The 14,227-nt window shown below is 38.2% G+C and overlaps 1 protein-coding gene and 1 long non-coding RNA gene across 2 annotated transcripts in view; one reads left to right on the plus strand and one right to left on the minus strand.

Moving 5' to 3' along the window:
* LOC135199813 (uncharacterized) overlaps positions 1-14,227 on the plus strand; it is a 255,532-nt gene that overhangs the window by 35,348 nt on the left and 205,957 nt on the right. The window lies entirely within an intron of this gene.
* LOC135200270 (uncharacterized) overlaps positions 10,146-14,227 on the minus strand; it is a 50,605-nt gene continuing 46,523 nt past the window's right edge. Inside the window, exon 3 of the mRNA XM_064228757.1 lies at positions 10,146-12,249. Coding sequence (XP_064084827.1) covers positions 12,166-12,249 — 84 coding nt within the window. The 3' untranslated portion in view covers positions 10,146-12,165. The remainder of the gene's footprint in view (positions 12,250-14,227) is intronic.

Genomic DNA, 14,227 nt, shown 5'->3' on the forward strand with positions numbered 1-14,227 from the left:
GAAAAAAAATTAATTCATTACCTTTAACCGTTTTGCTCACAGCATGATTTGTATACAAATATATATGACATTTTTTTTTCGTGCTGTCATATACGTATCCCAATATTTATATAGGATATTTTTTTCATTTCTGATGGTTGCATACTAAACTTCAGGCAAGGACAAAAAAGGAGCCAAAAATGAACTCTTAATGTTGAAAACTAAGCGTGCTGTGATTTTTTGAAAAAAACATTTTTTCCACTTCGGTGCTCACTCGCGAACGCCGCCGGCATACGGGAGACGATTCTTAAAATACCGCTTCGGCGTTTAAGGGTTAATAGGTTGGTATTCCCCCCATCTCACCATATAGGGTAGCCTAACCTATACTACATAATATACTTTATACAAATACAGTATAATAAGTATTAATTTCAGCTAATTCTCTAGGTTCAATGTATATTGGCTTATGATAATTCAATACAGAGAGAAATTGAATAACATTAACAAGAGTTAGCCTAGTGTATACTATGGTATATCATATACATATGAATACAGTAGCCTTGCCTACAGTATGCTCTATATACTACATATACGGTATAGCAACTTATTAATATAAGCCAATTCTGGAGGTTCAATGCATTCTGACTATGATAGTAGGAAAAAAAAATTGGACACGAAACAAGAATTGGACTTGGTCCTGCATCGGTATAATTGAGCAATGTCAGGCTGCTGATGGTTATGTATAATAAAATAAATACATAACAAATATGTATCTTCTCCACGAATCTTTTAAAAAGTATACATTAATCCACTGTATCCAATAATATTGAATGTATTCTCATTTTGTATTATAAAATACCAACATATGGCGCTCAAATGTTTTGGTTTAAAATCAGCTAATGTAGAATAAGAGTTTATTTCGGTGTGTTTGACTCAATTCTGAGGGAATTTTCTTGCTTCTAGTTAGCATAAACGAATATCTAGAGACTTTACTTATATGAGAAAATGTCATTTTTTGTTACAAATGTGTTTTTAAGTCAAAATAATGACTTGAATACATCTCATTGTGAACTAAAGTTTTTTTTAACAGATTGTGGGACATATTTATTCTGTAAAAAAATCACAATTTTTGAAAATAAATTGTATTTTTCCTAACTAAAGAAACCTGAGGTCCTTTACATAAGGAATTACAATTCAGCGCCAGCTGGACCGGTCGTAAGATTTACTAACAAGGTAGTTTGGCAGTAACTGCTTGTTCGATGGTCGGGAGTCCCGCCCGACTGGAGGTAAACATACCACTTTGCTTTAGGCCCAGGAACAGAGTGAGGGGTGGCATGAGGTGGGACTATATGTAAAGGACCTCAGGTTTGTATAGTTAGGAAAAATACATTTTACTTTCAAAAATTCTGATTTGTTCCGACACGTTATATAAACCATCGGTCCTTTATATAAGGAAGACTCACTTATTGGTGGGAAGAATCCGAGTCTTCTGAACATACTGGTGTTCGCCCAACCTAGGTTCCCTCCCTGGTCGTAAGAGCAAAGGGGGGGAACCTAGCCTCTGTCCAACTGATCAGTTTGTGCACTGCAAGATCAGTGGTCAGACCTCTGGACCAATTCATAAGAGGGAGGCAAGCGTACCTCTTATGAATAGCAAACAAGAACTAAAGTCCTAAGTAAGAAACCAAATATAAAGTATTGGGTTTGTTTCTTACTGGTGTCTGCTTCCCCCGTTGCTAGGGAAGGGACAGATAAACACTTCTATCCCTAATGAAAGGGATAGAATGGAGCTCAGTTACGTAGCTTACCTGCATCATCATCCCGTCTAGCGTTGTGACAACCGCTACCCTCTGCCCGCTAGGAAGGGAAGAAGAAAAGGAGGAGAAGAGGAGCCAGTCACATTCTCATTCACTCCTCCATTCATGCGATATCACAAGGACGAGATATTACCTTGTCCTGTCAAGGAGCTGGGTAAGCTTACACAACTTGCTGAGCAGCCACCACGGGTCCCAAGGAAAAAGTGTCCAATGACCTATGGGCAATATCCCGAAGGTAGGAGGAGGTGAAGATGGTCTGGTTGGAACACACCCCTGCCTTCAGCACCTGTGCGACGGACAAGTTCTTGCGGAATGCAAGGGTTGGACCAATGCCTCTAACTCCGTGGGCTCTCGGACGAAAGGTATTGGTGTCAGCACTCCTCTCTGAGTCGTAAGCTTTCCTGATTACCTAACGAAGCCAGAAAGAAACAGTGTTCTTGGACACTTCTTTCTTGGTCACCCCGGTGCTAATGAAGAGGAGCCAACACTCAGGCCTGAGGTGTCGAGTTTTCTTCAGATAGCGCCATAGCACCCTCACAGGACAAAGCAGCATCTCTTCCGTATCATTACTGGCGAAGACCTCTAGGGAGGGAATCGTGAAGGACTTGAACCTGGCGTCAGGGACCAAAGGGTTCTGAGTCTTTGCTACAAAATCCGGGACAAAATCTAGCGTAACCTATCCCCACCCCCTCGAGTGTTTAACATCGAAGGAAAGACCATGAAGTTCTCCTACTCTCTTCACCAATGCCAAGGCCAGCAGAAATACGGTCTTGAGGGTCAGATCCCTGTCTGATGACTCCCGGAGAGGCTCGTAGGGTCTACGAGTCAAGCTCCTTAAGACAAGAGTCACATACCACCCCAGGGGCCTGAGTTCCCTAAGTGGGTAAGACCTCTCAAAGCTCCTCATTAGGAGAGATATTTCCATGGAGAGGAAATATCAACTCCTCGCAGCTTAAGTACTAGTATCCTTTGACTGCAGAGACAGAGAGGAGCTTCTTTCGACGAAGAAAGATGAGGAAATCCACTACCTGCTGAAGAGTGGCTCTGAGTGGAGAGAGATCCCGTCTACGACACCAACCGCTGCAGAGGAATGTCTGGGGTATCCAGCCATCTCTGTTGCTGCTCGGCAAGAAAAGCCTCTCACTCTCAAGAGATGGTGGATAACCACCAGCCGTGAAGACACAGGGAACATGCAGTACCGTTCTACATGCAGTTGACACAGCAGGTTGTGCCATGGGGGAATCTCTCGTGGTGCCTCTGAGAGATGAGCCAGTAGGTCCGGATTCAAGTCATTTGGGTGCCACCAGAATCATCCGAAGATTGCTGGTGACCAGTGCCCTGCTGATCACCTTGCAAATCAGGCAGAACGGAGGTAAGGCATAGACTACAAGGTTGTCCCACAGGTGTTGGAACGCATCCTCTGCAGCTGCCCATGGGTCCAGCACAACTGAGAAGAAAACCTGAAGTTTTCTGTTGTGCCAGGAGGCAAACAGATCCACTACTGGATGCCCCCACAGATCAAAAGAGCCTTTATGCCACGTCTGGGTGAAGAGACCATTCAGTCCCAATCACCTGATTCTGGCGGCTGAGCTTGTCTGCCACTACATTCCTCTTACCTGGAATGTATCTGGCTGACAGCTCTACCGAGTGAGCTACAGCCCACTCATGCACCTGAATCGTCAACTGGTGCAATGGGAGGGACACTGGGGCCCCTTGTTTGTTGACGTATGCCACTACTGTGGTGTTGTTGCTCATCAATACCACCGAGTGTCCCATAAGTTGTTCCCGGAACTCTTGGAGTGCAGGAAACGCAACCTTGAGTTCCAGGAAGTTGATGTGAAGGTGCCTGTCGTGATGGTTCCACATTCCTGCAACCAGCAACTCTTCCAGGTGTGCACCCCAACCCTCAGTCGGTGCGTCTGAGAATAGAAGCATCTCCAGAGGGGGAATGCGCAGGGGCACTCCTATTAAGAGGTTCCTGTCCTCTAGCCACTAGGCCAGGTCCTCCCTTACTTCCTCCGTGAGAGGAACCAAGAAGGATTGTGGATCCTGTGCCTGTGACCAGCACTCCAATAGTCTCCACTGAAGACACCGCAGGTGAAGACGCCCGTGAGGGACTAACTTCTCTAGTGACGACAGGTGACCGATCATGACTTGCCACTTCTGAGCTGATGACAGGAACCGTCTGGCTGCCTCCATGAACCTGCTGATGGTTGCATACTAAACTTCAGGCAATGACAAAAAAAGGAGCCAAAAATGAACTCTTAATCTTGAAAACTAAGCATGCTGTGATTTTTTGAAAAAAAAAAAAAATTTCCGCTTCGGCGCTCACTCGCGAATGCCACCGGCATACGGGAGACGATTTTTAAAATACCGCTTCGGCGTTTAAGGGTTAACTCTTCTAATTGTTTCAGAGGGAATGGATTAGATTTATCCTGTGTTGATACAGCAGAAGTTGGAGTCGAAATGCCAGAAGTTGCATGTGTCGAAGTATTCAACCCCGAAAGGTCCATACCCATTAAAGCAAATATCGCACGAGTATTCAATGAATGTACAAGCATTGAATGTTTTGAAGGTGTCAAAATACGACAACCTCCTTGAGGATCCAAATGTTTGAAGTCAAAAAATTACCTCAATGAGAAGTAGAAGTAACGACACTACAAGAAGGACGTAGACCTTGATCCACTTCCTAGGACTTCTTAACAGGATGCGAAACCGACGGACTACACCACTTACAACGCCTTACAGGAGAGGAATCACTTGACTCCAATGATAATGGAGCAGCATATGGAACACTTTCCACCAGTGTTCTGTTGAATCCTATTGGTGCACTACAGGATCGACAGAGGAAGCGACTGCCTGTGGGCAAACCCCACCAGTCTTCCTAGGACCTCCAGTCTTCTCCTCGAGGTGGGGGAGCAGGACAAGGACCTTTGTCTAAGAGAACTGGTGGGACAAACAGCCACCCCCTCAGAAAACACTGCACTAACACTCGGCATTTCATTATTATTAGCCTTTTCTAGAAAAGGCTTAACTTAAAAACCTAACTCCATAACCGTACTGGCAAGAACATCAAACTTTTTCTTGAACCTAGATTAGAGGCTGGCAATGGCGTCAAAGAAAGAAACTAACACAGGAAACTTCGTAAATGGAGTTTAAAAGGGAGAAGGAAAAGGGAGGACTTAAGATTGGGGAAAACATGGCTGATGAGGAAGGAAGAAAAAAGGAAAGGATAAGAACTGGGCTCTGCTGGAAGATGCAGAAGAGGTCTACACTAGCTTTAACTTTCAGCTCTTAGAGCTCCCTCTCTCATCCTATCCTTTACTAGTTTATCAGAATGAGCAAGAAAAACCTTCCATTGATTGTCACTCCAATCTGTACATTTGTCACAAGCCGATTTGCGAGTACACTCAGACCAATTACCTCTACATTTAATACACTTGAGTGTGGGTTGTAAATAGGCTTAACCTTTAACCTAGCCCTTACACCCTCTGGCACAGAACCTAACTCCTAATGGGCTAGAATCTGACATGATGGCTTCTAAATGCCACAACTAACTGCAGTTAAAGAAACTAACTAAAATGAAAGCAAATAGCAGCAAAAGCGCAAAGTGAGCCACTTACCAAAATACAATAAAAAAACATCCAGCAATGAAAAAAAAAGTCTGCACCAACCACTGAGTTAACCAGGAGCCAGCAGAGAACGAATTGATGACACCTGGTCTGTTGCACCTGTCCTCCCTCGAGTGGCAGGAGATGACGCCACCTAAATCGGCAATGGGGGCGCCACTGCAAAAGTTTGAATCTTTTGTTTGCCATGTAGGGAACCTACAGCTGTATAATTGTTCAGTAAGACACTAATAAAACTATGGATTTCATACATCCAACATACTACAGGCGGTCTCCGGGTTACGACTGTTCCGGCTTACGACGTTCCGAGGTTACGGCGCTTTTTCTTAAATATTCATTGAAAAAATCCGCCCTGGGTTACGACGCTTGTTCCGAGGTTACAACGCTGACGTTTCCAACGCTCCGAGTTACGACGCTTTATAAAACGCAAGCTATGATAAAAATCCTTTATAGTTTAGCACAGTATATTATAAAAAAAAGTTTTTGGGTTACATTACAAAAAAACCATAAAAATTTTTGAGGTTTAGATGATTTCGACACTTTTCATGTCGTATTTTTTAAATTTTTTTTAGTGACGGGCCTCATATGCGGAACTAGTTTCCGAGCGAATGAATACACTAGCTTGGGATGCGCAGTTTAAAACAGTCAAAAGCACAATATTGAAAAAATCATTGCTTGTTTCCAGTACATAATTAACAAAACTAAGTTTCTGGTTAGATTACAACGCAAATTCCAAGGTTACGACGTTTTTTTATGCTTTTTAACAATACCTCATACGCAGAATAGTTTCTGAGTGGAGGCGCATAAATTAATTTACGCTATTAAACTGTATGGTAAATTGACTAAACAACGACCTCGAACGGTCGAGGACGCTAAGCGTAACAATACCAAAGGACGCCACTTCAATTGCGTGCCTGCCTGCATTTCACTAGGTTGTGTCCTGCTACGTTGCTGATTTTCATTGCATTTTTCGTGCCTTTACTATGGCTCCTAAACGGCAGAGTACTTCCTCCGACGATAGTTCATCCAAGAAGAGGAAGGTCATCACCATGGAGGTAAAATACGTCGTCGTCAAGCGTTCGGAGAAGGGAGAAACTAACATCGAGATAGGTCGTGCTTTAGAGTTGAGCAGGACGACGGTGGTAACCATAGTCAAGGATATTAAACCACTGTATGGTGCATATTACTGTATGTAACTTACTCTGCATAGAGGACTTACTGACATAATTATTTTTTGTACATTCCAGAATCCCAGAACCCCCTGAATGATGTAGGCTATGGGGCCACATAAAACTTTATCCAGGGTTACATAGCATGACAACTTTAAACTAAAAGTAAGAAATTAATTAACATACATTAACTCTTTTACTCTTGACATATCTCAAAGTAAGGAATTATAAACTAAAAGTAAGGAATTAATCAACATACATTAACTCTTTTACTCTTGATATCTATAGTTTACATATTGCATTCAGGACTTTGTGTAGTATTTTGTACTAATTGTGTATACTTTTACCTTCCAGAACTACCAGACTGGGATTTTAGTGTACTCCAGGATGTACTACGCATTACTGTTACCAAAGGATTACTTCAAGAATTTGCATAGTGTATAGTGTATAATCCCACCTAAGGATTACTTCAAGAATTTGCATAGTGTATAGTGTATAATCTCACCTAAGGACTTGGTATACTTCAAGAATGTGCATTTATAGTGTCACCAGAGGATAACAATAAAGCTTATACCTTCAAGAACCATCCTTTGGCATTGAAATAACCACATTACACAACATGCAATACTGACATAAGGAGTACAAGTAAGGTTTTTATAACTTTTTATTAGTTTAAGGCATATTTCCAAGTGTCGTTCCGGCTTACGACGATTTTCGGCTTACGACGCGTCTCAAGAACGGAACCCCCGTCGTAACCCGGGGACTGCCTGTAATCTGTTGTGTAAAATATGGTTAGATTACCTCCAGTTGTGAGCCCAGTTGAAATGTGTTAAATCAGTTTTACATTTTATTATATATCATTTGAGGTCAAGTGCCTTGCAATTAAAACAAAAATGACATACAAGGAAGTACAGTTGGAACCCTTGCTATATGGTTTTGGAATTATTTCCAATGTAGAAATTGTTGATTCCCATCTCCAATGCTTTACACTGCAAAGGTCTACTCCTGCAAGGCTTCCCATTACCTGGACCCTGAGAACATTCTTAAATTCTTATTATCCCCTCAATTCAATGGGCCCAATGCTACTACTACAACTCGTACGCTTCAAAAAGCAGTCTTCTTGACTGCTTTGGTGACAGATGCACAGATCAGCGTACTGGGTGCTCTAATACAACACTTTCATAAGGGTAGCAAAAACAAGATATAATCAGTATTTATTAGATCTTAAAAAATGGTATATACACAAAATATACTTTACACTCTGAAATACATTGGAATGTTCCATTGCACAATATTTTCCAAATTACCAAGATTTTGGATTATTACTCAGGATAATCATTCTTAAAGTCAGAATAACATTATAAAAGAAAAATATTATACTTAATAACATCATACAGTGCTACCCCACTTTTTCACGGGGAAAGGTTCCATAACCAACCGTGGAAATGTAAAACCCGTCTAAAAATGCTTATAATTGCCAAATACCATGTACTCCTTACATTAAAATGCTTATAACTGCCTTTTCAAACAGTTCACTGCCTAATTTAATATGAAAAAAAGTGAATTAGTGATAACTTTAGAGATTCAGCCCACAAAAAAAATTTGTGAGTTAATTTAAGTTCCTGTGGAAATGTGAAAAATGTGTTTCCACAAAAATCCACGACAAAGTTAAGCATGAAAAGTCAGGTAGCACTGTACAAAGAAATAAACAAAAACAAATATCAATTACAAAATTAGTTACAATGCCTCAATTTTGAACATGAGAAATTTAGTTCAAGTATTTTCCTCCCAACTCAAAAAAAAAAATGTGAACCGTATCTAATTTGGTACTCTTTACGTTAGCTATTCTAAAAGCTACTGTACCATTTGAAAAATATGAAAGTTATCCGATATCTTTATTACAAAACAGAACAGCAGTGTTACAGAAGAAATCTAAATAGTATACACAAGACAAACTTTTCCAAGCACAATAAGAATGCCATTACAATGCTTCACAATACTGCATCAGAACTGTATGAATATTACTTTCCAAAAAGTGGTAAGCGGTGGTAAGTGAACCAAGCCAGCTAAAGTTTTCACAGTTAACTTTAGTATTAATTCCCGCACACATTCACACTGATAAAAATTCCCTTAAACATAATTCAGTATGTAAACCTAAAATCTGAATTAACACCAGATGTGTTTCAGCTAAGATGAAAAATGTGACCATGTTACCCACATAACCATGTGTTAGGGTAAACAATTCACTGAACACGAAATAAAGGAACAAATCTGCTGAGGTGATATGGATATGTTGTAATAACTAAACTGACAAAAGTTAAATATAGTCAATATTAAAAACTATAAACAAGTAATCTCACTGATAAAATTTACAACTTTTGCAACCAAATAAATATGCATTTCCCGTCATATATTAACATAATAGTAAATTTCCTTTGAAAATGCACACATACCTATCTTAAAGGCATAAACTGGGCATACCTCGTTGAAAGCAACTAAAAAACTGTGGTTGCTCTTTCAAACACAATAACCAGCTACAAAGGTAAAGTCATTCTAAAATAATCTAATTAAATTCCCAAAGAGCTGGCTAGAAAATGAGATGAATTGTAATCAATGTGAGTATAATATGAAATGAATATTGTAATGACAAACTTTCATATTCTCACAGTATTTTCATTACTCCAAGCTTTGTTTTTGACAGTATTTCAAAAGTAAAATCTTAATATTGAGCTAATCACCTACATATTTTCATTCCTTATATAATTTTAGGCCTGGAAGTTTTCATACAAATCTCTGGAATGTACAAAACAACACATAATTCTAAAACCATTACTATTTTAATACAGGTATTTGCACTAACAGGGTAAAGTTGTAGGTGACAATATTTTTCAGTTCACTGCATAAGTAAACTCAGATTCTGATAACCTCCAATTCCAGACTACTAAGATTTTGATGACATTCCAAACCACTGAGATTTTGATGACACAATTACTAAAGAATTCATAACAAATATGCATATTCTATGAGTAAGGCATCCTCTGTAGTACATAACTTGTCTGTGAGACAGGTCTTACCTAAACTAATAATTTATTACCAGAAATATCTTTATGACAGCTCACAATGAATTATTGCTATGAGAGACTTACCTGTGAGGTGCATGCAGCCAAGAAAGAATTTGCGAGTGGCCAAAAACTGAAATGGTTTATCACAACATGCAGTTGTCCTCAAATCTGTAATCTTGACAGTATTTCCCTTTACATTTCTCTCCCATAGGTAGGTCGACAGTACTAAGTAAATTAACATCACAATTCATAATCTTCCTCTCTTTACAAATTTAAAATCCTTGGACTAATGTTGTCTTAGAAATCTACTCATCAAAGGTTACCAATCTTGGAATGTTTTCCTAGAAAATCCACCCTAACACTATCATCTCAACATTTCTTTATACACATTACAGTCTTTATTTCCCCAAGCATTATCTTTACCTTCTTTGATAAAAAAGAAACAACAATTGATCCACTCATGAACCAGTGCAAATTGGGTATGGATACTGTATATATATTCTATGGCCTGTGACAGAAATATGCAATGCTTTACCAACACATGGGAATATATGTAATTAATACAAGATTACAGATTAATCTCCACCCCCTTCGGTACAATAAACATCTTTAAAGGTCTATTAACAATTTAATGACATAATTGTTTGCAAATTGTTTTACTACTTATGTTCAAAAGAAAAAATTGAAAATAAATTGCTGGCCAAATTCCTTTTCTTTGGCCTTCTTCAGTACATAAATTGTCCCAAAGAATTTTCTATAACTACGTAGCATCATTTCTTTATGCTTCTAATTTTCAGTATGCTATTTGTGTTGCTTTGAGCTAAAACCATATTATTGAGCAAAAAAACTAGATGGACCAAAGAGTGCAAACAGTCATGTGGATGCAGATAAAAGACTACCAACCACCACAAAATGCAGAACATGTGGCCTTATTATTATTTTTGATCTACAATAAGCTTTCCAGTCCTTAAAAATTCACTGGCAGAACAAATGGAATGTTTGAAACACCCTAATTAAGTTTAATTCCAAATCCTACTGTTCACTTATTTATCATACAGTATACGTACTTACAAAACCTCAACTTGCTAATTTGTTCCATATCACTTAAATTATTGCCACTTACACTCATCTGAAGACTATAAAATGCAATACTTTATAAAAGATAAAATACTGTATCCTAAAGTATAAATCCTCAACCTTTGTACAGTATTGTTTTTGCTGACAATTCATATTCTTTACAATCCCATTCACCAATTCAAAGCTTCCTTCCGATAAAACTGGACGGATTTTAAAATGGAAGTAAGTGATCACATTAAGCAAAATTTCAAATGCTTTGGACGGAGATCATGTACTTTATTACTGTGATTAGCTGCATGGGGAAAAACTTATTTCAATGAGATATCAAATTCCTTCTACCACTTCATTTCCACTTCATTTGAGAGGAATCACAACACAAGACAGCTTTTCCCAGCTTTTCCTATAATAATGTTTTGAAATACATTTGCATTAAAACAATTCCACAAATTAAAAAATGTAACCTATTAATATAATTCTCAATATCTTAATACTACTCATAAAATCTGTAAAATGTATCTTTAAAATGAAAATCACAACAAAACTCCATAAACACTATGTAAAAACAAAGTTTCGATTAAAATTAAGAATTCCTTTTACTATTACAAATTTCTTCAAAACATTAATTAATTCTAGATGCGTCATTTATAAAATAATGCATAATAAAAATCAGATCGGCTTCTTTCCTGCAAGATTTACTTAACCTTCATCTCTAATGTCTATAACTTAAATAATAAAACACTATTCATTAAACATATTAAAAATTGCCAGGAAAAACCTGAAAAATTCAATTTAATTACATTCAAAGAAACCTAAGCCTACTATTTCATATCATCAAGTACCGCCTACTTTCTCATCATAGAAATTATACTTCTCAAAAAACCAATGCACACAATAATTGGACGGAATTAAAATCTGCAAATATATCACTGTTGACCTTTGTTTATGAATTTAAAGAATATAGCTTCCCTTAAGGTACTACTACAGTAGTTTGTATGAAGTTATATGGAAATCTCAAAGACAAGTTAAATTCTGCATAATTCCAAAATACTTGTACAGCCAAAAAGTGTAAAAATCAACATAACAAAGCTGAGATACAGTCAGTTCTGGAATCTTACATCAAGAACACTATATATAAATTCATCATGTATCTTACATGCAATAAAAATACATTTAATCACAATATTTCTTAAGGTAGTAAGACTTCACCACAAAAAAATAACCATATACAGTATACTACTATACTTTTCATAATTTGGCCTTCTTCCACTAAAGCACAGAAATATGTGCATGAAATGGACTCTTTGAGCTTTGGTAAGAATGTAAGTACCTGAAAGAACACTTATTCAACATATAACCTGTTGAGCTACGTGACACTGAGAATCGTTCGTTGCTCTATCACCAAATGCTGTCATTGTAAAGCTGTTTTGAGGTGCTAATTAAACCAGTGTAGAGCCACCACAAGAACACAACCCATTGCTGTTACGAAGATGCTCGAGGTCACTGAAGAGGATCCAAGCTAAAACAAGAATTGAGTTTGTTGAGTATGATTCAAAACTCAATTATCTTAACTTAACTTAGTTATGCTTTTGTAATATTTACTTAATTCTGTTAACCCCAAACCAATTTAGCAGTCCACTTGCTATAAAAATGAGTTATCAAGACCGCTGAGATAAAATCTTAATTCTCACTGGGCTTGCCCTAAGGGTTTGATTTCATAAAAGAATAAGAAAAATTAAACTAAAACTATAGTCAGTTTCACTCCATCTGCGGCAAAGATGTGGCAATATACATATCTATGTCAAGATTGGCTGAAATCAACTTTGCTGATACTATTGTAGGCTTACTGTAATAAAGATACAACAGTAATGTGCCTGAATGCTTATATATACAAAGAACCCACACACCTTTTGATATAGATCATAAACACGTCGATTTACTTCAATAACTAGACAAACAAACAAAAAGATGAACTTGTGTCAAATTCATGTAAATCAAACAAACAAATATAATGGGATTTCATGCTTATGTTTATCTCACCGCAGTAATACCTCAAACTTGCACGATGCAGGTTACGTGAATTCAACAGACAAAATTTTCTTTGGAACCTAATAAACCGTCATACCCGAGTTTTTCACAGACACGAAAACATTTGCGCATCCTTGAGAAATCCTGCAAAGGTCTCTATGTTTAATTTTTTATGTAGGTAATTTAAATGTTTTCAAGCTTTTATATAGAAACTAAATAACATTAAACAAAAATAGAACAGAGAATTTTTATGGTACATGTATATGTTTGTTTTTTGTTATAAATAAATGATCTAGCTAAAAAATAAGTACTCATTTTCAACATTATTAAGACTAATATGAAAGATTTAATAATAATAATAATCAATAATAATAATAATAATAATAATCAATATAATAAACTTAACTAGTGGCGCCGTGGAGGAGTTGGTTAGGTCTTCATTAGACTTAAGTCAAGTTAAGCAACTTGGGGCTGGTCAGTCGTTGGATGGGTGACCGCTCTCCTCGGCGTTGATTCCTTGGGAAAGGATCTTTACCATAATTTCCTCAGTCTACTCAGCTGTAAATGAGTACCTGTCCCGATGTGGGGTAGGGTCCAGCTATGGGTTAAATAGCAAAAACTCAGCAATGATGGAAAGAAATGAAGGAATAAACGACAACGACGTAAAATGGAACCTCTGGCAACAGAGGAGCTTCGTCCGGCAACCAGGTATTCAACCCAATTGAAGGGGAAAGACGGTCAGGTACTTGGAGGTCGTCATCCAGCAACTGATCACCACAACGAAAGTAATCAACAGCCTGAGATTGGAGCTACAGAGGCAAAAAGGAAGAAATGGACAAGAGAAGAAAATAAGGAAATATGGAGATGCTACATCAGAAGCAACCCGACGGAGAGAGATATAGAAGAAGATTGATCAACATCTGGAATGAGAGGAATAACACCCCCCAAACAGAGCAGAGGCTGGCAGACCAAGTAAGGAAGGAACATAAAGAAAAAGAACTGGCTCTCCCCAACAGAAAGAGAAGAACTGGAAAGGGAAATGTCACACGACAACGAATTACACGAAGACGAACTGAGAGACGATGCCACAGAAGACGACAGGGAGGATGAAGAAAAAAAAAAACACGAAGAAACAAACCGACGAAGTAACAGAGAGGACGGAATGGGTAGAAAAGATTAGACAATGGATGGAGCCAGATACAGAGAGAACAAAGATCCCCTCCATGAAAGCCTACAACACCAAGAAATTAAGGGAGAAAACAAGTGAGGTCAATGAAATAATGGGCCTAATACACACCACCAGTATCACAGAAACAAATAACTTGACATATGCAGGAGCAAGATTAGTAGCAGAACTGATGGGGATTCGAACACCAACACCACCAGCACAACCAACCCAACAGAAACCAAAACAGCAACCTCCTTGGAAAGGCGCCTGGAAAAGCAAATCATGGTGATGAGATCTGACT

This window comes from Macrobrachium nipponense, chromosome 26, assembly GCF_015104395.2.
Source record: "Macrobrachium nipponense isolate FS-2020 chromosome 26, ASM1510439v2, whole genome shotgun sequence".
Taxonomy (NCBI): Eukaryota; Metazoa; Arthropoda; class Malacostraca; order Decapoda; family Palaemonidae; genus Macrobrachium; species Macrobrachium nipponense.